We start from the raw sequence: 24542 nt of genomic DNA, 5'->3' as shown, positions 1-24542 counted from the left end.
TGCTGCACCTCTCCCCACCCTCACAAGGGCTCCATGTCAACCCCGAGATGAGCTGTGTGTGGGAGGACACTCAGGGACAGTCGCACCTCAGGATCTGCTCTGAACCTGGTGATGATCTTTATCAGCACAAACTCTTTCCACCAGCTACTCCCAGCTGGGGCAGCACAGATCTGATTGTGCAGAGCCAGGGGAGCTGGCAGGAAGCTGCCCCAGAGTTTTCCTCAGAGCACAGGGAAAAGCCATGGCACAGAAGGGCTGGAAAGGATTAGCTCAGCTTTAGCTGGAAGTCCCATCCCACCAAGTTTCTCTCCTTGGAGATGCCAGATTGCTGAAGGGCTGTCATAAAGAGCCAGACTTTCTGTGGGCTATCACCTTCTCATCTCTCCCAGCACAGGGAATGGAAAATGTTTGGGATGGCTCTGGCAGCACTACATCCCTGCCTCACACCGAGGTGTGGAGCACAGTGGGGCTTCCTCTGTGCCAGAGGGAAGAGGATCTGTCCCCACCACACACAGCAATGCTGGAGATGAGGCTGCTCCTGCCCCGGGGGAAAACCACAACCAAGAAGCCACCAGTCACCAACACAGGGGGCTTGGGGCTCTGCAGCACCTGGAACAAAACCAGACCCAGCTCCTGCCATAGCCAGCCAGGGGCAAATGGAGAACAAGGCACTGGGTGCCCTGTGCTCAGCCAGGTGCCACATCCCCCATGAGGTGTGGCATGTGTGGGATGCCCATGCTCAAAGGAGATGCAGCCCTGGGCTGACCCCAGAGACACCCCAAACCCCTCCCTCATACCCCTGCACCAGCCACACCCAGCTGGGGCAGCCCAGAGTGCCCCGAGACTCTGCCCTGCGGATGGCAGCGAGTGCTCCCCGAGGTGCTGGGGGGCACAGAGGGGTTTCCCAGGATCATGCCCTACCTGTGTAGCCAGCCAGGGCAGCAGCAGGAATGACAGGCTTGTCCTTGTTCATGTCAGCCCGGTCCCGCACATAGTCCTTGAAGGTGCCCTTGGGCTTGTGGCTGGGCAGGCTGGCAGGGTAGTCCTCAGAGTCGAAGCTGTCGTAGGAGGGGACGCGCTGCAGGCTCTGGAAGGAGGACTGGCTGCTCCAGGACTGTGTCAGGCGGTCACAGCTGTCATAGCTCTCTATGCTCTCAAAGGAGTCCTGGCCTCCCAGCTTACCTGGGGGAGGCACAGCAGGTGAGACGGGCCTGGCCAAAACAGGATGTTTCACCTGGCCAGCACAGGGTGTTTCACCTGGCCAACTCAGGGTGTTTCACCTGTTCGCTGTGCATTCATAAGGCAACTGATGCTGTTCCTTTATGTCCCAGCTCCAAAGTAAGCACAGCCCAGATCTCCAATACTTTTACCTTTGCCATTCAGAGCAGGGCTGAGCCCTGGAAAACTTCAGGCAGAAGAGCAAGGCAGAGAGAGACAGAGCAAAAACCCAATATGGCCTCTCTACATAAGACTGGTGCCTGGAAATGGTTCCTTATTTCCTAAAGACAATGTCAGAGACATAACTCACTTTAGATACTCAAGGCTGACCTCAGGAGCCTAAACATGGGCACCCCAGGACTCTTTATTCAGAGGATGGTGAGGCCCTGAGAGTGTCCAAGGGAAGGCTGGATGGGTCTTTGAGCAACCTGGGACAGTGGGAGGTGTCCATGCCCATGGCAGGGGGTGGAACCAACATTAAGGTCCCTCCTAAGTCAAACCTTTCTATGATTCTTTGATTTCTGTGATTCTCTTGCTGCTGAAGGATATTGGAGGTCTCCAATACATCTCCCATTACATCTGCCAGCCCTATTCAAACACTGCTCAGGCACACCCAGCTTCTTTAATTTTGATATTTCTTCCTAAAATACACAGCAGCCTTTTGCTGCCATCTGTTCCAGCCAGCCCCAAATCCCTAAGCAGCAGCAGGTTTGCTGGAGGGGCAGAGCCAATAGCTGAGAGCTCCAACAGCTTTTTCCAGCTCCGGTAAGGTGAGCACAGCTGGTTTGTGTCAAAGTCACTCTCTGGAGTATTTTTAGTCAAAGCCAGAACATGAGAGGCCAGATCCTCAGCAGTGCTGATTTACACCCCCTAGAGCCAGCCCGTGCAGCATCTGTACTGAAACAGAGCTAAAAAAGGACCCAAAGAACAAACTGAAATTGCTGCCTCTGATCTCCCTACTTTGCCGATTGCTCAACATCTTTCCTTACAATCTACGAGGGTAACAGGATCATTCAAGTTCACTAATTTCCCAAACCCAGCTAAAAACAGCTGCTGGGATTGTGCAAGAGCTCCTGGAGAAATTTCCATTGGCAGAGCTACCCACAGCCTGGGCCCAGAGAGCAAATCCCAGGGGACGGGGAACGTGGAAGGGTGCTGGCACACGTCTCCAAATATTTGTTGTGTTGTAGTTTGAAAAGCACTTGCTGTGGAAAGGCTCAACTACTGCAGGCCCTGCCCTGACTGCTGGCCTGGAATCGTTGGGAGCTGGGATCCATTGGCTTCATTCCGCTGGGACAGCCCTGTTTCAAACTCTTTTCTATTTTCTTTAAGCTTTTTGAGGATTTCACACTCCAGTCCTTCCCTGAATCCTGCTAAGGGGAGCACAACACTGCTCTGTGTGCGTACATTAATTGGCATAGCCAATTCCCTGAGCAGTCCTGCAGCACAGGCTCATTTAGAAAAGGAATTAAAATCTGACAGAGATGTGATTTGTGTCAATCCATTGAAAATTCACCTAAATTCCACCTAGCTGGAACAATCATGCCCTTACTCAGGAGAAGCTTAAATGAGTTTGGCAGCTCCACTTCTCAACCGGACACCCTCGCTGACAGGGCAGAGAGAAACAACTCCTGTGGGATCCCAAAATTTCCTCCTAAAGGCCCCACATAAGGTGACTGTCTGGAAAACCTTCACCCTGAGGCGGTGCTGATGAGCTTGACTTTCTGTCAGACTAACCTTGTAAGACAGTGCAAGGTAAAGAGGGACATAAATATAAATTAACTGGGCTCTGCTTTATATTAAGGCTTTCGCCCACCCCTGGGAGGATTTGTGTCCCCCAGAGGCCCTTCCATGGCTGAAATGCAGCACTGGTGTGAGCACAGCCTCTTGCAATCAGTGTTCAAGTCTTTGCTGACAGCAGCATTCAAGGCTCTCTCTTCCCTCCCCTGAAAGCATTTTTAGGTTTGCCACTGAGAACAGTCTTGAGGTACAGTTGCAAAAGCCTTCCTGAACCATTGCACTGTGAGAATGATGAAATCACCTGTGTTAAAGAAAAGGTCAAGAAAAGGGAAAGGCACTGCTGAAATTTAGGCAGAAAAACAACCCCAAAAAGAGAAGTTTACCCAAAATTAAAACCCTGCTGGCTCACGTCACCTCTCTCAGAAAGAGAGGCAATAACATGAATAACAACTTTGTTGTAATTAGCTCTCCCAGCTTGGGAAAAGAACGAGAAAGTTCAAATGAGCTGCACGTACAGTGCAGCCCTGGAAAGCAGCTTTGGCTCTCCTGGGAAGGAGCTCATCTTCAGCTCTCTGGATGAAAGGGTATAACACACAAACATCAAACCTAGCTCACAGCAACATGTCACTGTAATGAGTTCTGGCCTGGGGACACCTGGATTCCATTCAGGCAGATGGAAGGCAGGTCAATCTCTTCCCTGTGCCTCAGGTTCCCTACCTGGAATCCAGAGATAATGATCCCACTTGTGAGGGACTTTGAGCTCTGTGGATTAAACTTTTTGCTTTGAATGGAGACAGAGCCACATCACCAGCCTGGCATCACTGATGTGATCACAAAGCAATCAGACACGTGGGCCCCACGTGTTGCCAATCTCATAACATTAATTGGGAAGGTATTTGAGCTCAGATCCTCCAGAGTGTTCAGGTGTTTAAATCCCACCATCTCAAATGGGAATAATGTACCTATACCTCTTTGGAGAGGAGCATTCAGGGGTCCTTAACTCTGCTGCTGCCTCAGCCCCTGACATCTGTACCTAGTAACAAAGCTCAGGAATTGGCTACAGCAGAATATTTCAAACAAGCAGCCATCAAATCCCTGGATATAATGGATAAATATTTTGGCTCACAGACTGCAAAACTTCAGAGCCAGCTCCTGATGAGAACTTATGAAGAATTTGTGGGGCTTTGCCTGGGCTCCTACAAAATGGGATTTCTACAAGCATCCAGCAGTTTGTCCTCCCTGATCAGTTCAATGTCTCTCAGGTTTGACATGAAAGCACAGCACCAGAAACCTGCCATTTCTGCAGGTGATGTACAAACAGGCAGCAGAGAAGAGGAAAGAAAGACCTGCCTCGAGTTTTCTCTGGAGAGAAGGGCAGGGAGGGCTGAAAAGCCACCAGGAAATCCAATATGTGTTGGGAGAGGGGTGTGTTAGATTTGTCCTAGGTTACAATGTTAAGATGTGCCCAAATGTATTCTATCACCAGCTGTTAAAACCAGGTGAGGCAGTGTTCTTTACCTTTCCCACAACCCATCCTTCCTCCAGGAGGTATCTCCTGTTAATGGGGCATTGAGTCCCACTGCAGGACTGATAAAATTCCATCATCCCATTGGGAGATGCTCCACCCAGGGGGAGGAGCCAAACATTTCCTACCTAGATAAAAACTGAGATTTGGAACACCAAGGCAGCCCTCAGCCACTGGTTTCCAGAGGACAAGCACTACCAGACCTTTTTACAGGATCACTACTTCAACAAGACCACTATATCTGGACTGCTATTGCCACCCTAACTAGCACAGTGCCAGGTTGTATTCTGACTCTGTCAGTGATTTTCTTTTGTACTATTGCATGTGTTCTATTTCTCCCCCCTATTAAATTGTATTTCTGACTTGGAGTCTCTTACTGGTTTTGTTTTCAAACCAGTACAAGTTCAGCACTGCACAGCTCCCTGGTGGCCTCACTGTCCCCAGAGTCACTCCCATGGGAGGGAAGGTGAGAACAGCAGGAATCCAAGCCAGGCCCAGCTTTAAGCCCAGCTTTACCTCGGCTGGCACGGCCCATGCACATGTTGTCCGGCGTCACCACCTCCTGCTTGATGGAGAAGTAGTCTGTCTGCAGCGAGTCCTGCGGCGGCTCCCGCAGCAGCACCGAGGGATAATCGCTCTCATACTTGAGGGACAGCAGCTCCTCTGAGCTGATGGGGTGCAGGGTCTGGTAGGACTCAGTGATGAAGCTGGGCTCAGAGAACTCGGAGGGGGGCACGCACTGGGCGTGCTCGATGCCATAACCTGGGGGCACAACACAAGTCAAACCCTGTCCAAAACCAGCCCCAGGGAACCAAAGCATTCCCCACCCCCACCCTTGGACACTGCTTTGGGTATGGGTTACAGAAGCTGCAGTGATGGAGGTCTAAAAAATGCAGCAATTTAGCAAAATAAGACACCCCCCAATCATCCTCAGTGTGCATTGCACCAAACTCCTCCCAGGGGAGCTGCCAGAGGGAAAAAGCTGGAAAATCCTGGGGAGTGGAATCTCAGCAAAGGAGCAACAGGGCAAAAATGTTTCCCTGGTGATTGGGAAAGGTGAGTCCCTTCCACAACCACCTCTCCCCAGTGCCAGAGCCTGGAATCACAATCCACAGAACCATGGAATCCCAGAAGGTTTTGGATTTGAAGGGAACTTAAAGCTCATCCAACCCCACCCCTGCCATGGGCAGGGACACCTTACACTATCCCAGGTTGCTCCAAGCCCTCTCCAACCCAGCCTGGGACAATTCCAGGGATGGAGAGTACACAACCTCTCTGGGCACCCTGTTCAAGGTCTCCACCCTGTGCAGGTGGAGACTCGTCCCTTTCCTAGCCGATACTCCAGAATTAAGCCGTCTCTCCCCATTCCCTCCCTTTTTTATCAGTTTTTTTTTTTACAATTCCTAATACTCAGGTGTGCTGAGGCTGCTTCCAAAGTCTGAGCTACAGCTTCAAACAACAAGTGCTTGAAAAAATCAGCCACCAAAAAGTACATAAGGCTTCCAAATCAACCCTAAACCCTTGGAAAAACAGCATCACCCTTTGCATGGTGCAGTGCTGTTGAGGTGTGGACAAATCTCTGTTCAAAGGTTCTTCCAGGCATGATAATGGTGATAATTGACACTGCTAATTGAGACTTACTAATGAAGTAGTCTGAGGTGTAGCGGGACTCGGGGTATGTGGTGTTCACTCCATTTGCTGGGTATGGTTTCACCTCTTCTGCAAAGAGCAAAGGAAGGAAATGTCACCAGTCTGAAGGCACACAGAGCTGTGCAAGACTTGCTGTGACACAATGGAGAGCCCTGAACTTCCCAAAATCTCCTCCCTGGGTTAAACTGGAACATTCTGAGCAACAGAAATTAATTCGGAGCTGAAATCCCAAAGAAACCTGTGGCACCTTGAGCACATGAGTTCCTTGGGAAATTCCTGCTGCAGGTATGGCCAAACTGAAAACCAACCCAACCCAAACAGCAACAACTTTCTCAGTCAGGGCTCCTGAAGGCTCTGAGCTCCCAGCTGCATTGTTTCCTTGCTTGCCTTGGCCTTTGTCACCTCTTGTTCTCCTGGGGGTTGCTGAGCACACTTCCCTGTGTGAGGTCCTGGAAAAGCTCCCCACACAAGGACAGTTGTTTCTCTGGAAAAGCCCTATTTTCAGACCAGCAGTAAGTGTGTACAAGGTAGCGAGTAACCCCTCCCAAACCCAGCTCCTCTAACCCCAAATAGGTGTGAATTCCCAGCCTGTGCAGCACCTGATGCAGGCAGAACATTCCATGTTCAAAACCCACTTTTTTTGTCCCACTGTCCCTGACCCCACTTCTGACACAGACTCCTCCACGTATATATGGTCAAAATGCCAAATTTCAGCTCTCCATAGGCATAGCTCACTGGGAAAAAGCATGGAGCACATCAAAGCATGGATTCCCTGCTTCCCATGGCTTTTTCCAAGCACTTTTCTCCTCCTGGGCTGCACTGAATTAGCTTTCCCAAGTAAAAGCCACCCTGCCCCTACCCTCAGCAGTTTTTCCATGAACACCTGACTCATTCCAGCATGGCATTCTGGGCAAGGATAATGGGATGGGAGATTTTTTTCTTTAACCACAGCAACACCTCCGGACAGCTCTGGGCTGGGTTTGTTTCTGTAAGGCCCTGGAGAAGCTGAGCACAGATAACACACATTCGCCTGTGAGGAACCTAAATTTGGCCCTCTCCCCTGGGGATTGCAGGCTGGAAAATAATCCCTAACAAAACGATGGGTTGTGCAAACACAGAGGACTAATGAGAAATGCTCTGTTCCTCTCTCCACAGTGTCTGCCAAGGGGCAGGGAGTGACCACAGAGCAGTGGAGAACCTTTGGCTGTGCTCAGAGTCAAGTGCAGGGCACTGCTGACTGCTGGTAACTGAGGAGGTTATTTTAGAAAGAATTATGGAAAAAAAAGCCTGAAAATACCCAAATCCATGCAGGGAAAAGGTGCCCATAAGCTGTTTTTAAACCCTGAGCAGCCTGTGGTACATGAGTCATGCAGTGCTCACAGGGGACAGTGTCAGCTCAGGGGGCAGCGGGGTCACAGCCTGGCCCAGCATGACCCTGGGCCAGCAGAACAGGTAAAGCCAGGTGTGCTGGGGTTCAGAACCACTCCCAGCACCAGCACTCCCAGCACCAGCACCCCCAGGGATGCTGGTGGGGATATGGAGAGATAAGTCAGAGCCCTGGCTGCGCCTGGAGACACCTGGCTCTCTTCCCACGTCACATCCAGGTGCACAGGGAAACCCCCAGCTCCTCCTGTGAGGGCAGGGATGTGTCAGGGACAGCTCTGTTCTGTCTGCACAACACCAGCACAGCCCAGCTCTGGTCAGGGTTGGAGATGAGCCCCAGAATTTACAGGGAACATAAAGCACTCCTGGGGTAGAGGCTGGTTATTTCTTGGAAGTTTTTTGTTACTCACCAAACACCTCACTGGAACTGTGTTCAGAGCCCAAAGAAGAGCAAGGACCCTGCCTGTGCAAGAGTGACAAAGTCACCAGTGGAACCAAACAGGGAATGGAGATTTCTTGGCTCCCAGGGCAACAACAACAGTGCGAAGACACAGAAATTCAGCTTTATTCATTTTCAGCCTTTCAGAAGAAGAGTTGCAGCAGGCACAAAGATTTTCAGCTTCCTTCTAAAACTCCTCCCAGGCCTTTGTATCATCAATACTGCAGTGTCCAAATGTGTCAGTGCTGCCTGAAATTATTATTATTATTATGATTCCCACTGTGCCATAAATTTACAGCAACTCCATCTCCATGTATGAGAATCTGCAGGAAGGAGGTGCAAACCCAGCCCTGGTGCCTCAGGCAGTACCTGCAGCACATCCCACTCTCTCCAGTGGGCACAGCCCAAAAAAATTACAGAATTACAGAATCCTAGGATGGGTTGGGTTGGAAAAGACCTTGAAGACCACTTATTCCCAACCTTGGGTAGGGACAGCAAGGAAGAAGGGCTGTCGAAAGGTGCAAGCAATGGCCCATTGCAAGGAGAAATTGGGCTGACCACAAGATTTGACTTTGTTTGGTTAAACTGCTCAGTGTTGATCCAAGCAATCCTTGAAAAATATGCAAAACAAAAGGGACAGACCAGATTTAGAGCAGGAAAACAGCCTGGCCTGTCCAGAGCCCGGGAAGGGCCGTGTTTACCTTCTGCAAACCACAGGTAGCAGTAAAATTAGTAATGGGCAATTAACATCCATTTGTCAATGGTTTCCTGGAAGGAATAATTGGGCTCCCCCTCCCCTTCCTGCCACCAGGGTCAGTAGGACAGCACAGGGGACATTCCAGGAAAGCAAATAGTTCTGCAGAGAAAGGAGCTGGGAAAAGAGTCCAGGTGTGCTGCAGCTCCTGCTTGTGGATCACGTAGAGGTGCTCAGCTCCTCACCTGCTTCTTAAAAACCATCCCAGTGCTCTTGTGCATCCAGACACAGAAAGTCAACACCCTAAATCAAAGTGTGTGTCCCCGGCCACTGAAAATTAAAGCCCTTGGATGTTGTCATGGAGGGAATGGCACGGATGGCTTCTCCTCCCAGAAATGCTGGTTTTGGGGACATGAAACACCCTTTTTTGGGACACAGAACAAAGCAAAGCAGCTTCCAATCACCACTGGGAAATTTGGGTAGGATTTTTGGCTGTGTTCCTGTACCCAGTTCCAATGGAGGAAATAGTAAAATTCACAACAGGAGCTGAATAGGCTGAAGAAAAATGCTTTGGAAAATCCCACCATGGATTCCAGGCAGGCAGAGCGTCCCTGCCCACTGGGGATCCCTGCCAAGCAGCTGGCACGAACACTCTGTCTCTTTGAGGCACTGCCAGGATTTGCCTTCCCGCTGCCATTGGGATGCCCATTTGGAATCCTGCTGAAAAGCTGGGCTTTGGAAGATGTTTTTCCTGGGATTAAAGCTCAAGATGAACACCTCCTGGTCAATGGAAAGCCTCAAAACCAGGCTGGCCAGGATATGAATTGTTCACCCAGGAGACTCCAGGACTCACCTTTCTGCAGGATCTCCAGATGTTCCCAAAGGATATCTCCCACAAAGTCAGGTGCCAGCTCCAGGAAGCACTCCTTGCCCAGGGCACAGAGGGCAGCTCCGTTCATGCAGAATTTCTGGAAATCCACTTCCTTCAGGCTGAACTCATTCACTGCCCACATCACCCAGTCCCGCACGTGCGTCTCCGTCCACTGCTGGGGGTCTGAGAGGGATCCATCAGTGAGCATCCACAGGCAGTTTCCCCAGGAAAACAGCACACAGATCATGTTCCAGCTACCCTGCACTTGCACAGCCTCATCTGTGGAGATTGGCAGCCCACTGGCATCAGGGCATGAGGAACACCATGCCCAGTCCGTGTCAGCCTTAATGCAGGCACATTTCAGCCAAGGAACAAGCTTTGGATCTGTTTGTGGTTTCTAAAAATCCCTTCACTTCTCTGACCCCCATTCTCCCACCCATGTCTCCAATTTTCTTGGTTTCTCCTTGTCACCAGTCTCTAATAAAAGATCCCTGCTCTTTTTCTGTTTAGTGGAATGACTTGTCCATGTTTTTCCAGCTGAAGCACCCAAGAAGCTTTGGGTGGTATTCAAAAGGCAAAGCCACCTGAGGAGAACCAGCAGGGGAGAGTGCAGCCAGGGAGAATTCTGGGCAGCCTGGAAGGAGGACAAACCCCTGTGGGTACTGTGGTTGTTCACAGGAAGCCGTGTCTTACCTTTGGGAATTCCCAGCCGCTGTTGCTCCTTGGCAAAGCCGCTGAACGTGGCTTTCAGTGCCTGGGACATCATTTCTTTGCTGCTGGGCGTTAATAAAGGCACATCTGCACATTCCATGTCTGAAAGAAGCATGGAGAAACATGGCCATGAGGGACTGGGGAAAATGTCAGGGAATGCTAGCCAGGTGCACATGGTGTCCCTGTGCTTCTGGAATGTGCTGCTGGATGATGATATCAGGACCTTTCCAGACATCAGCCTGCTGGGCTTCAGCACTCCAGGTGTGTGGAAATGGCTCAGCAGATCCAGGCACCGAAAAACACAAGGAGTCCCACACCAGGGTGAGCAAGAAGGAGGGAGAAAAGCATCCCTGAATTACCACTCTGTCATCCCAGTCCAAAGAAAAGCAAGGAGAAAATTAAAGAATCCTAGAAAATTCTTTATCCTAGGAAATTCTTCCCTATGGAGGTAGGGAGGCCCTGGCACAAATTGCCCAGAGAAGCTGTGGCTGCCCCTTCCCTGGAAGGGTCCAAAGCCAGGCTGGAACAGCCTGGGACAGTGGAAGGTGTCTCTGCCCAAGGCAGGAGGTGGAATGGGATGCGCTTTATGGTCCCTTCCATCCCAAACCATTCCATGATTCTATGACTCCATAAAAAAGTGAGCTGACAGCAGGCTGATGAGACAGGATGGAGAAGCAGCAGAATCCCCACTTGAGGGGGGAAGGGAAACAAAGAGCTGGAAAATCCCACATTAGCCCGGAGTTATGTCATGCACATCCACAGCACGCACGGAGCGCCGGGTGAGTCATGGACAACGCCAACCATCCCATGGGACAGCAGGGCCAAGCCAAGAGCCAGGCCTGGAGTAAGGCCTGACAAGCACCAAACCTCTTCCTTTCCTTTTTTTAAATCCTTTTTCTTCTAATTTGTTTAGAAGGAGATGAATCTTTGTAGCCAAAGAGTCTCACAAATAACAGCAACCATTTGAGGTGAAATATCTGAATAGGGGTTTGGTGGCTCTTTTCCCTGTACTTCCAGTATTCCTGAAAAACATCTTTGATGGAGAAGGAAAGTCTTGACCAACCACCATCCCAAAAACTGCACTTGGTCAGAAGAGATGGAAATCTTCCACCTGAGGTTGGTTTAGCTCTGCAGCCTAGTGGAAATTTTCCATGAAAACTCAGTGGAAAAATGACACCATGGGCAAAGACACTGGTGTTCTCATGAATATCTGGACACAGACATTGAAAATCAAAGAATTCTGTGTCTTGTGGAAACAGCCACCGCAATTTTCCATTGCTCCAAATTTGTTAAGCTCCTGATTTAATAAACTTTTACACCTGCAAAATGCTGCTGAGGGCTTGTTCCAGGCAGTGTTGGTGTATTCCTGATAAAACACAGAGTCAGAAATGGAAGCAGCACTGCAGCCACCGGGAACAACCAGCACAGCTGCTTCCCAGTCTGCCCCAGTCTGGAATTCCTGCTCCACTCAACTCCTCCCCAGCTAGCTCATGGGCATCATTTAAAAGCCAAACAACCCTATGCTGGGTTTTTTCCCAAGTGGGAATCTGGGAGTTGGGACAACACAATTCCAGGGCTGTGGCAGAGTGTCTATCACCCCTGGACATGTTAAAAAAATGTGTGGATGTGACTTTTGGGGACATGGGGTGGTGGTGGCCTGGCAGTGCTAGGGAATGGTTGGACCCCATGATCTTGGAAGGTTTTCCCAACCTAAACAATCCTGTGATTCCATGGATAAACCTCCACATGTAGCTCTGTAGCACAGAGTGAGGGTGGCAATGCTGCAAAGCATCCCCAAATCATCCTGTGGATGCTGCCAATGCAATCCTACTGCCAAGCCAATTCAAAAATTCTCCCTTGCCTTTGCAAGTCCTCCAGCCAAGTCCCCAATGCTCTCAAGAAATGATTTGCAGACTCTTGGCTCAGGTAGGAAGAGTGGAATTCCCGACACGGAGTCTCTCAGGACACAACTGCTGCCCTCAGCCTGCCACACAAATCCAGGATTGCCTCCACAGTGGCAGGATCGGGACCTTAGAAAGCAAATCCCACATCCAAAGGCCATTTGGCAAATTACACTTCATTATTTACTGGATTTGGCTGGAGAGGACACAGAAAATGAGCAGCCACCATCGCTATCTCTGTTCCCCATCTGCTGCTTGAGATAACACTGGGAGAGAAAGTGGCTCAGTGCCCCTTTCCCTTCATCCTCAAGTTACATTTGAATGCTCTGCTCTCCCTGCTCTGTGGTCACAGGGACCACCCAGGAATCTGCTCCCTCCCCTGCCTCAGCAGCAGCTCCTGCCTTGCTGGGGAGATGAGTCAGAGTGAGACTGAGAAAACGGCTCTAACCCCAATTTTAACACTGAATCACTCATGCAAACCTGTGTGGAGGTGAGCTCCTCAGGCCAGACACCAAGAGCAGGGTGTAAAATGGTATTTTCATCTCTGCAAGAGCAAGGACCCATCCCTGATCCCACTGTTTGGTCATGCAGGATCCTTGGGGTTGGCTTTGCACAAACCCAGCCAATCAATTTTTCAGTAGCGGGAGGATAAGATTTTGGTTTAGGAAGGTGAATGCTGAGCTCTGCACAAACAACCTGTCAAAACAGGGGAGACTTAAAAGTGATTCCCAGAGAGAGGTCACAAGGAAGAAAACAGTGTGTTCCCAAATAATAAAAAAAAAACCAAAATAAAAAAATTTTTAAAATAATAAAAAAATTTTAAAAAGCCAGAGGATGGTTTCTATTTAAACACCCAAATCAACCCAAATGTGCATTTCAAGGCTTCTGCAAAATATGTTGTGCTCGGCAGATAGGACTGAAACATCATCTGTTTTTTTTCCTGCGAGGTCGCAGCCACTTGTTCAAATTTCTGCTGACGACAAAGCAGTCCCAGTGCCCTGAGCACACAGAAGCCTTGGCTGGGTCAGAGTTGTCCCAGAGCTGGGGAAAACTCACCTGGGGAAAACTGATGCAGGGAAAACCAAATGTGTGTGTGAAGCTCTGCAGATGCATTTGGGGACAAGGCTTGGCTGGTGGCTTGAGAAAGACAGGGTGGAGGGACAGTTTTTACCCTAAATTCTACTTCTACTGATTTGGAGGTACTGAATTTATTTAAATAATTCAATATTTATTTAAAAACTGAGTGGTTTATGTGCAGGGAGTATAATGGGCTTCACCCAGCTCTGTGCAGGGCTAGGAGTTGGACTTAGCGGTCCCTGTGAATCCCTTCCAACCTGGAATATCCTATAGCTCTATGAACTTTGCTGGTTGCAGGGAAATTCCTTCCCATGGAGGCAAACCCAGCCTTGGCAATGTCCTCCAGCCCTTTGCCTCCAGTCTGGGATGCCTAAAGGTCAGAGTTGAGCAGAATTTCAGGAATAAAAGCAACAAGCCCAGCTTAGCTGCCCCAGTATCAGCTTTCAGTGCCATCTGAAACCTGTTTGCAAGATTTTAATCAAACCTTGCACCAATAAAACCTCTCCTTTAGTGCTGCTCACAGAGCACAGGGCTGCATGCAGGGGCTGGGGCAGGAGCCAGCACCAGGCCCAGCTGTTCCACCTAAGCCCATTTTAGGAATGCCAGGGCTTTAATCCCAAAAGCAAGCTCAGCAGCAGCAGCCAAACTGGGATTTCTGGCTGGTTTTACGAGCCCATCAAAGCCCCCTGACACAGCTGCCACGTGCACTGGGCTGCACGGATGCCATGTCCTTGTCCTGCGCCGACAGAGACGCCTTTGATTTCCCTCCTGGGAGAGCAGGCAGGGAGTTATGGTTTGATTTTTAAACACTGCCAGGAGTTGCAGTCGCCCTGGAGAATTATGTCAGCAACATCTGCAGCATCTGTAGAGCAGAGATGCAGAATTTGCGTCGCATGGGGACAGCTTTTATCTGGCTGCAGCTTTCCTAAGCAAAGAGGGACCTGGAGGCTCCATGGCTTCTCTAAACCAGGCCCTTTCAGCTCCCTGGCACCCCTGGGGATGGGACTTCAGAGAGACAAGAGGATAAAACACCTTGACATTGCCCTGGGTGGGTTCTGTGCTAAGAACGACCTGTCCAGACCCCAGACGCCCCAGCCAGGGGCACATGGGGCCTGAGAGAAAACCAGGAGCAAAGAGGACAAGATCACCAAGTTCATCTCCCAGCTGAATTCCCACTCTGCTCCCACCAGGCCGTGCATGTGTAAACTATTTCCACACATCTGATCTTTTTAAAGGACTCAGATTTACAAACTTTAGGGATTTTGACCTTCAAATGCACAGAACTCCTCTGCATGCCAAAGCCATTTGCAGCTGATTGCAGAAGAAAACATAAATGGCAGACAGGGAAAAAGAAGGATGCTCCAAATAGAAGGATGGGAGCAAAGTAATTTTTCAGCTGAGTTTCCACTCGGGGTCAGTGACTCCTCCAAGCTCCCCTCGGCCACTCACTTTTTTTTTCCATCAGAATCCTAGTGTGTCCCTGTGTGGGGTTTCACCCAGTAGCTGCTGGAAATGGATGTGGACAGGGTCAGAGCGGAGCCACCTGACCCCACAGCACCTCCTGTCCCTGCCCTGATGGATGGATGGACACCAAGGGCAGGAAGCCGAGGTCTCCTCAGCCCCCTCTTCCCAGGCCTGGAGCACACAGATGTCGTGGAGATTCCAGGCCTTGGCGTGGCTTGGCAGAGGCACGGGGAAAGAGGGAAAGGCTTTAAAATGAAACAGAGTAGATTTAGATTTTGATTAGATTTTAGGAGGAAATTGTTCCCTGTGAGGGTGGGCTGGCACTAGCACAGGGTGCCCAGAGCAGCTGTGGCTGCCCCATCCCTGGCAGTGTCCAAGGCCAGGTTGGATGTGGCTTGAAGCAGCCTGGGACAGTGGAAGGGGTCCCTGCCCGTGGCAGGGGGTGGGACTGCATGAGTTTTAAAGTCTCTTCCAACCCAAACTATTCCAGAATTCCATGATTCAATTAGGGGGAAAGATACATGTTGGTTTCAAACAAGAACATTTGCAGGGACTGTGCATCCAAGGGCTCCATGAATTTGCACCTGTGTCCCTCAGAAACCTCAATCCTTGAGCCCTGAGGTAGATGAGATCCCCCTGGAGCCTCCATCCCATCCTTCTGGAGCCGCCCACACTCCAGGATGTTCCCCCACTGCTGGATGACAATGGGGATGGAGCAGGAGTTTCCCAGAGGGTCTGCATGGGGTGACAGTGGTTCACTCTCACACCCTCTCCCCATGTGCCCACAGTGAGTCCGTGGTCCCCAAGCCCACCCTGAGCTCATCTCCCTGAGCCCCCTCTGTCACAGCTTTCCCCAGGACCCAAAACAGGGCAGAGCTGGAGCTGGGGGAAACTGGAGCACACATTTCCCAACGTCCCCCAGCTGGGAAGGTTCAGCAGCTGAGAACCTTTCTCAGGATCAGAGGAGGCTGAGGAGAGGGGGGCCAGGAGCTGAGACCCTTCCCACGCTCCTGGGCACTGCAGAGACCCCAGGTCCCCGTGTCCCCAGCTTGGGTTTCCAGCACCCCCAGGTACCTCCAGACCCTCAGGCAGCTCTGCCTTTCCCAGGTGCCCCCTGCCCTGGACCAGGGACACCCGGGCAAACAACCCTGGCTGAGCCCCCTGTTATTTAGGTGGGATTAGGCAAAAATTTGTGTGCACTTTTGAACTGTTTTCACAAGCGTTGCCTCTCACTCCCACGCAGGAAGCAGGAGAGGAGCCGGCCTGTTCCAATTAGGGCTCATCAGACCCAAAGGGCAGCGAGATTTGAGGGGGGGAAAGGGAAAGTGGGACAGAAAGTGGGAAACAAGGGATCAGAAGGAAATCTGGATGGGGAGCAGGGATAAGCACAGCAAGAGGTATTTGGGGATGGGAGCAGATAGGGGGAGATTTGGATCCCCTTCTTGCAGCAACTTGCCAGAGACCGGCTCTGCTTCCCTCTTGCAAGGATGGCATAAAAGGTGCAGACATTTGCTATTTTAATTTAAAATAAATATATTTCTTAAAAAAAGAATAAAAGAAAGAAAGAAAGAAAAAAAGATAAGAAAAATAAGTCTCTTTTTTTCTTCCTTCAAGCAGTGAAAAATAAATACTGTGAGATGAAAGCGAGGCTTCAAGAGAAAAACAAGAGAGGAAACCGAAAGCCCGCAGTGCTTAGCGCTGCAGAAAGCCCAACAAAGCCGGCTTTTTTCCGGCCCTCAGCAGTTTTCTTAGGGAGATGTGGTGTGCCATGGGGGCCAGCTCTTCCCCCAAAAAACAGGCCTGAGCACTGTCCTCCCTAAAGGCAGATAAAAACATTTGTCCCTGTTTGGGCTCTCAGCACTTGGAACACCAGAGGGGAAGATTCAGATGTGGGTGAGGTGTTGGGATGCTCTGCTCAGCCTCAGGTTTTGGGGTTCAGCCCTGCGTCCCATGGACACCCTCTCTTGGTGGGTGCCTGGGAGAGAAGTGTCCATGAGGAAAACTGAGCACAGAGCAGTCCCCAGGTGAGGGAGGGCTGGGTTTGGCTCTGGGAATCTGGCAGCTGTGAGGAACCAGGTCCAGGGAAAAGATTCTGCAGCCACCATCACAGCCTGCCCTGCTCAGGCTCCAGCGCCTTCTCCTCCCTTCCTCCCTCCCTCTCCCTGCTCTGTAATGTGGGTGTTGGGTGGCAATCCTGGGAAAGCAGCATCCTTGAGAGTCCCAGGAGTTTGCAGGGGAGCAGCCTGGTGGGCAGTTCACTCTGTCCTTGGCTTTTGTGGGAGGGAAGAGGGAATGAAGTGTTAGAGAAAGGCCAGGGCTGAAGCTGAGCTAAACCACAGCCCCTGAGTCAACGCTCGCTGCAATTATGGGAAAGCTCCCCCAGCTCAGCAGGGCCAGGGCCCATGGCTCCTCTTCCTTCAGCAGCTCAGGAGCTTCCATTGGCTGGGGATTCACCTCATCCTGCCCATTTCAGCTGCTGGGAACACAGATGGATAAAGCAATCCCTGGGGAGATGCAGCCACCCCTGAGGTTGGGGAATGTGGCCATGGTTTAACAGCATTCATTGGAACCACCAAAGAAGTCAGAAACAAAACCAGTCATCAATAAAATTCCATCACTGCTGTCCAGAGAAGCTGTGGCTGCCTCTGCCCTGGAAGTGTCCAGGGCCAGGTTGGACAATGCTTGGAGCACCCTGGGATAGGGAAGGTGCTTGTGGAATGAGATGAGCTTTAAGGTTTTTCCCAGCCCAATCCATCCCAGGGTTCTAGGATGAGATACTACAAGGCTGGAGTGGCTCAGCTCCAGCAGCAGCAGCTCAGCACGAGACCCTCCCACTCTTGAATCAGCTCTAAATGGCCTCTGCAGTCCCTTTAATTTTAACAGCATCACAACCTAAAATTTCTACCAGCCTTTTCCAATGGCCTGAGGGCAGAGTCCAGAGTTCCCCTGTGGAAACTCCAGGCTGGAGACAGCCAAGCCAGGAGGCTCTAGCCAGCGAGGAGCAACCTCCCCCTGCCCAAATCTCTCCTGCTCAGGAGGCAAAGCTTCTTCTCGCAATCATCGGGCCCTTAGAGCCCTTCCCTCCTCTCTCCCAATGGAACATCGCAGGAGCGGCGTCCCCTCTGGAGTCAGGATTAGCACCTCACTTCCAGGCTGGGATCGTTCCTCGGCAGAGCTGGGAGGACCCTCCCCGGCTGGCGCAGCCCTGTGAGCCGCACGGGATAATCGCCCTAATCCCCGCTAACCGCGCCGCTAAAGAGCTCTAATCCCCGGGCACGGGCACACACTCCGGCACTCCCGGGGCCTGGAAAAGCCTGTCGTGGACACCCAGCCCGGCTGGAGGCAGGTCAGCTCTAACCAGCCAGCCCAGGTCATCCCGCGGCACTGCCCCACCTCCGGGAGATGCTCCTTTCAACTAAACCCCGCAGAGCTCGGATGGCTCAACTGCAATGGGGAAAGAAGGGAAAAACCCCTGCCAAGCCCCAGCACCGAGCAAACACGCGCAGATATTCCCATGCTGCTGGCACAGAGCCCGCGGTGCTCACGGGGCTCACCCTGCCACCAGAAGCCGCCTGGAATTCCTCACTCTGCCCGGCCTGGGCCGGCAGCCCTCAAGCCCCAGCCGTGCCCCCGGAGGCTTCCTGGGCTGCAGGAGTCCGGCCCGAGCCCTTCCAGAGCAATCCCACGCTGGGCTCCGGCACCCAGGGAGGACATGGTGCTCTGGGTCATCCACACCCAGCGTCCCTGAGAGCGCACATTCCCTTCCAGGCAGGTTAAATGCAGGAATTCTGCTGGTCCCTGGCTGATGTTGCCATTTCTAGCATCTTTGATGAAGAAAGGACGGGACTGGAGGATTTGATAAGGATGAACCCATGCCAGAACCCTGACATGGAGTTTTCCTGGATTGCAGAAGCCCCTATGGGATGCTCCCAAGGCACTCCCTGGGCAGTTCAGATGGAACATTTCTCCATCCATCCAAACAAACCCTCAGACTCTTCTGCAGAGATTCATCTCCCTCTCCTTCATTAGCATCCAGGAATAGGGACAGACATAAAGGGGATTCAGCTCCAATACCTCCAGCTGCTGCTGCAGGCTGGGGCTGCCAAACCACACACCAGAGTCTTCCAGCAAGGGAGACCAGGGATGTAGCACGGCCAGGTTGAGGATAATTGGCAGAACATTGTGGTGGGGAAGGTGCTGTCAGGATGGGAAGTGTGAAAAGGGAAGGCTGAGATCTCTTGGCAGGGCTGTCCTGTCGCAGCAGGAGAAGGGCCAAAGAACCTTCACTCAAGCTGAGCTCTTTCATCACTCACAAAGGATCCCAACCCTCCCAGCCGGCTCAAACACACCTGAAGAACAAACTGTGCCAGCACACTTTGTGAGCAGCCACACATGACCTCACAGCTTGGGATGTTTTCATGCCACAATCCTGACGATCCATGTGCAATGACTCTATGCCCTGGATAAAACCCCATCATTTGTGCTGCCCATCACCGGGACACGAGCCATTTCTGGGGCAGAGGGACTCCAGAGCTGTCCCTACTGTTAGGAAATCACTGGTCCCAACAGGTGCCTCAGTTATCCTTGCCTTGGGATTAGGCACGGAGATGCTCAGCCAGACACCTCCAATCTGTCTGCCCCGAGGAATTCTCCAACCTTCTCTTGATTTCCCTGCACAGACTGATCCCTCTGTGTCCTGGCCCCAGCCCCCACCCCCAGGCCGAGCCAAGGCCGAGTCACGCCAGACACGAGGGCAGCACATGGCAGGACAGTGGCAGCGCCCATGGGCTGGGATGATGTTCAACCCCCCAGATATGTCCGGCCACATCAAAGGCTCCGCTCAGCAGCTCCCGTTCATCCTCCAGGAACGTTTGTCAGAGCTGGACCTGCTGCGGAGGCGTGGCCGTGTGTCCACGCACTCACGAGTGGAACGTCCCCAGGGGTGTTCCTACGGCTTCCTGAAGCCCAGAACATCCCCGTGGGATGCTGCCAACACGAAGGCGGCGATGCGGAAGGATCAGAGGATGACGAGGGAGGGAGGGAGGCTTTGAAGCTCCGGGTCACCTCCGCTCGCTGCCCCCGGGCGACGGGCGCTGGGCGAGCCCTGCACCGCTCGGCAGCTGCAGATTCCTGCCTGTCCCACCCCCTCCTCCGCAGCCTTCCCTGCCACCCCTTCCCCGCAGGGCAATGCCAGCCAGACAGCGGAGATTGCTCAATGGCAGCTGCAAGTCGCGGCGCATCCACCGCGTCCCCGCGGCTGGCACAGGGGTGGATGGCGGCTGCCGTGCCCACAGCCAGCCCTCGCCCCCAGCCAGGCTTTGACAGCTGCCCTTCCTTCCACACATCTGGAGGGCTTCGGCTGTGCCCGGGAAGCGCGGGCAGCACTCCGTGCGTGTGTGTAGAGCAGGAGGAAGAGGAGCCCGAGAGCTTCTCCCTGTCCTCACCTGTGTCCCCGTGTCGCCCCTCACCCCTCTGTGCCCAGGGAGGTGTCACTGCACACGAGGACTCCAGGGCTGCCCTCCCATACCAGCCCGAGCTGTGCCGGTGCCAGTTGCAGTTTCCAAAGGCAGAAAGGGAAGATTAGAATATTTAGCTTTGAAATCAAACAAATAATTGCACAGGCTTTCTGCAAACAGATCAGGGTTGGGAGGTCAGAGAGCAGCTGGTAAATCTCAGCACTGTTTGCTCTGCCTAAATAATATTAGACTTAGGATAATCAATCATTTTACTCAACAAAATTATTTATAACTCTTTAGAGCAAACAGTCAACTCTGCTAGCAGCTGCCAAGAGATGGCAGGTAACGATCCACATGCCTCCACTTTTCCTGTGTGGTTATGGACTGACTCCTCTGTGTCCCTGGATTTACTGCCCTGAAGATTTGTCCTTGCAAGTGCCTTGACCCTCTCTGAGTGTGTTCCTGACCAGGGCTCACCAGCACACACTCAAACACACACGAATACACTCAGCAGCCCCTCTGCAGCTGAAACCCACTGCAGGGCAGCTCACAGCAGTCACTGCTCCAAGCACCTTCCCAAGCTGCATCTCCCAAGGAGGGAGGGGAGGGGGAACCAGCTGGACAGGAGAGGGAAAAGGTGCTCCTGCTCTGCCACCTGAGCCAGCCGCACCTCCTCGGCTCTCCTCTGAGAGAGGGGGCTGTGGCTCTGCTGGTGACACCGCCTGACACCTCCACAGGCACCACTCGTGTCCCACACACTGCACATCCCCCCCAGCCCAGGACAGGTTCTGCACAGCAGCAGATGATCCCAGCAGCCACAACAGGACAGGAGCCTTTTCCTGGCTGGGCTGGAGGCTGTGGAAGCCAAGGGATTGCTGAGAGGAGAATGAGGGTCAGCTTCCCATCTGGGACCAGGAGAAAACCAGGGACAATGCCATCCTTGTCCTGCCAGCCCTACACCATTTCACCTCTCTGTCCCCTGTCCAAGCTCAGCTCCCCCAGTGATGAAGGCCAGGAAGTAGCCTGGGAAAAACCTGGCAACCAAAGCTCTTCAGCCCATGCCAGCCTCAGGAACAGCAGTGCCAAAATATTTTCATTTCACAACTTCCCAGGAACAATTGTCCTGGTTTTATTAACTTTTAAGCAAGCAAGAAAACCAACAAAGAGGATTTTCCAGGAGAGCCCCAAGATTAATCCTCTCCATCCCAGGTTGAGCACAGGGCTCTTGGGTTATGCCCAGATGTTTTACACCATGCAACATCCAGGTTTCCAGTATCCTCAGGCACAGGATTGGGGGTTTCTCTGTCGACCCTAGGAAGTTCTTCTTTTCCAGTTCCTACTTCTAGGAAACTTCCCACCAGGGAAGAGACCAGTGCAGGCATTGGGCCAGACCAAGTCCTGGGAAGATGAAGGTGGGAGTGAGCTGGGGAAGGCGGCCAAAGACGATCTGGGCTGCCCCATCAGCCTCAGTCATCCCCATCCCAGAGCCAAGCGTTGTCCAGGATGGGATTATGTCACCTCCTGGCCTCAGCTGGGAAGAGCGAAGGGCAGGCAGGGATAAATCCGAGTGGCTGGAGGTGCTCAGATCTGCCCAGAGGAAGCCTGATCTTGGAAAACTCGGTGAGGGCTGGGGGAGAGAGGCTGAGACACTCCCAGACCTCGCATCCACCCCGCGAAGCATCCGGAAGCTATTAAGGAATTACAGCCTCCCTGGCCCGGAGCCCTCCCCAGCAGAAGTGCCTGGGAGCAGATGGTGAAAGGGCTGATTGAATTCGGCTGCTCACGCCAAGAGGCTCTTTAGGAGAGACTCAATGGAGGAGGGGGTGGAGGGGCAGCATTTGGGGCTCGGGAGCTGGGAGCCCTTGCCAGGAACTCCAGGAATCCTCCATCAACCCTAATGAGGCTGGAGGAGTTTTGGCAGTGACTTGGATGTGTAGTTCGAGGGGTGTGAGATTCCCTTGGGAGCTTGGCCCTGAGCTCCTGGTGCTCCAGCAGTGACTCCTCAGTGATCCAAGGCTGGTTCCTCTCCCTTCATCTCCAAGGGCACCGTGCATTGGACCAGCTCCCTTCCAGGGAAGTGGGATGGTCCCAGGAGCTGTGTGATCCCGAGCCTTGGTCCCAGCTGAGGAGGAGGGACAGGATCTGTCAGCCCAACAGCCCTGCCCACCCCCGGGGCTTTCCTCCCAGAAAAATGCAGGTTTGTAAAGATCCTTAATTGCCAACTCGGTGTAATCTCACCCCTTTCCAGAGCTCGTGGGAAGACACTGGGTATGGGACCAGACCTCACAAAGAGCCCTCAGAGAGGGAAGGAACTCCAGTTGCTCTGGATGGGAAGGAGGTGAGGAAAAAAGACCAGGATGAGAGAAATGTAGGATGAAAAAGAGCCAACAGGAGGGGGGAAAAAAACCCCGAAGGATAAATGTGCTTCGAAAGTCATCCTTGGTGCCAGCCCTCTCAGATCTGATGCCAGTGCCTGGGCCAAAACACAGATGGAGGAACCAAAATTGCCTGGGGACGAAGGAAGGGCTTAAACCCTCCCTGGAAAGTGGAGGGGAAGAAAAGGAGGAATGCCCCAAAAAACAACACAGCCCCAAGATCTGGGCGCCCTGCCCTGGCCAGCCAGCTCCAGCTCCCCATTCTCTGTGTCCCGGGGGGACATGCATCGGCTCCGAGGCCCCCATGCCTTCCCCTATCTCCGAATCCATCCCAGTTTTTCCAAGGGAGAAAGCTCCAGCGAGTCCCCCCGGGATCCTTGGCCGGCTGCCCGAGGTTGGGAAATCGGGAGCCTGGTCAGGCTTTGCCAGAGGGGCCGGCACGGAGCGCTCCGTGACCGTCAGGGGATCTTTGCGGAGCAATCTTTTCCGAGACAAGTCATGAGATTATTTCTTGCCTGGAATTTGCTCCCGCAGCTCCCATCGGGCCCGGACTGCTGAGTCAAGAGACCGCCGGGGCTGTGCCCTCCAGATGAGTAAATAAATTGCCACGGGGAGTGCGGGGGGCCGGGGGGGCCGGCGCCCGGCGGGGCGCGGGATGGGGCAGGGAGGGGACCCGATGACTCCCGAGCCTTGGGCTGGGGATGGATCCCGGCTTGGCAGCCTCGCACCGAGTTAGTCACCAGATTAGCGAGCAGTGAGTTACACACGCGGCTTAAAGGCACATCATCCTCCCCTGCCCTTCCCTCTCCTCTTTCTCCTCCGGGGTTTTATCCCCCTTTTTTTCCTTCTTATTTTTTAAATTTCTTTCAGCCGAACTTCGGCTTTCAGCTGGTGCCTGGGACAGGCTGCCAGACAGCCACGGAAGGCAGACGCCAAAGCGGAGGAGAGGGTCCAGCCCGGGGGTGCCACAGCTCGGGACAGCCCCTCTGATCCCTTCCGTCCCCATCCCTCTGTGCCGCTCCGCCGGGCACTCGGGTCACTCTATAGGATCCATATGGCCCCGGCTGCTCCGGGCTCGGCTGCTCGGAAGCAGGAATGGTGCGAGTCATCCCGCTCGAAGGCAAACAGGCGCACGGCCGGGGCCTTTCATGTTCCGCCCTTTGGAGCCAAATTTAAATCTGGAGCCGCTTAAAGGAATGGAAAGAGCCCCAGTGAGGAGCGGCCCCGCCGGGCCGCGGCTACCGGGACAGCTCCGAATCCCAAACCCCGCTGGAAAGGGAAACTTTCCCAGCCTTCCCAAAACCCGGCACAGCCTCGGACACCGAGCCCAAACTTCCTGGCAACCCTTCACAAGGATGGGGTCGGGAAATGCCACGGGCTCGGGGCACGGCGATGCCGCTCCCAACCTGCTGGGCTCCTCTGCTGCCTGGGGCTGATGCCAGGGATTGAGCAAAGGAGTTTTTCCTCATTTCCAGCTGCAGACCAGCAGGAATTGCGTTTACTGACCTCATGGAGCAGTCTGAGGGATGGAGCAGTTGGGTAACGTGCCTCGAGCACTTGAAAAGAGAAAGCTCTTGGCATTACATTTTCAAACCGCTTCTAACAATAATGGGTAAAAAAAGAAGAAAAAAAAAAAAGACCCAAATTTCACGTGTCCCACTCCATCTTTTTTTAATTTTCCAGTGGAAAAAGCCAGGACTACTCAGCTTTTGCAAGTTGTTTCTTCAGAGGGTTCAGGTTTCGATAAACAATTGCTCAAAACTGAAAGGTAAGAAAACAAAAATCCCCTTTGCTGCTTCCAGAACAGTGACCAAAATTCAGTGGCTTTGCACAAACACACTCAGGCACCTCTGAAAAAAAACTTTCATGTGGGTCAAAAAGCCACAGTTTGATTATTGTGATAAAAAGTGCTGACAAGGGGGGGAAAACAAGAGAAAACAGCCCCCAAAAGCACTGCCCCTTGTCCAGCTCCAGCTTTTGGGTTCTGCTGGTGGCAGTGGCAGCTTCCCTGAGTCAGCAGTGTTATCCTGCAAGACCA

General features: G+C 52.6%; 1 protein-coding gene across 5 annotated transcripts in view; it reads right to left on the bottom strand.

Moving 5' to 3' along the window:
• The window catches only part of ETS1 (ETS proto-oncogene 1, transcription factor), a 72033-nt gene that overhangs the window by 9857 nt on the left and 37634 nt on the right, over positions 1–24542 (bottom strand). For 3 of the 5 annotated variants that reach the window (XM_062508532.1, XM_062508531.1, XM_062508533.1), the window contains 5 exons: positions 10214–10333; positions 9503–9703; positions 6125–6202; positions 5000–5245; positions 922–1182 (listed from right to left, as the gene is read on the bottom strand). In XM_062508532.1, coding sequence (XP_062364516.1) covers positions 922–1182; positions 5000–5245; positions 6125–6202; positions 9503–9703; positions 10214–10333 — 906 coding nt within the window. The remainder of the gene's footprint in view (positions 1–921; positions 1183–4999; positions 5246–6124; positions 6203–9502; positions 9704–10213; positions 10334–24542) is intronic. The other 2 variants (XM_062508534.1, XM_062508536.1) reach the window with 2 other exon arrangements.

This window comes from Cinclus cinclus, chromosome 25 (assembly GCF_963662255.1).
Source record: "Cinclus cinclus chromosome 25, bCinCin1.1, whole genome shotgun sequence".
NCBI lineage: Eukaryota > Metazoa > Chordata > Aves > Passeriformes > Cinclidae > Cinclus > Cinclus cinclus.
This window is presented reverse-complemented; position numbering and strand designations above follow the sequence as displayed.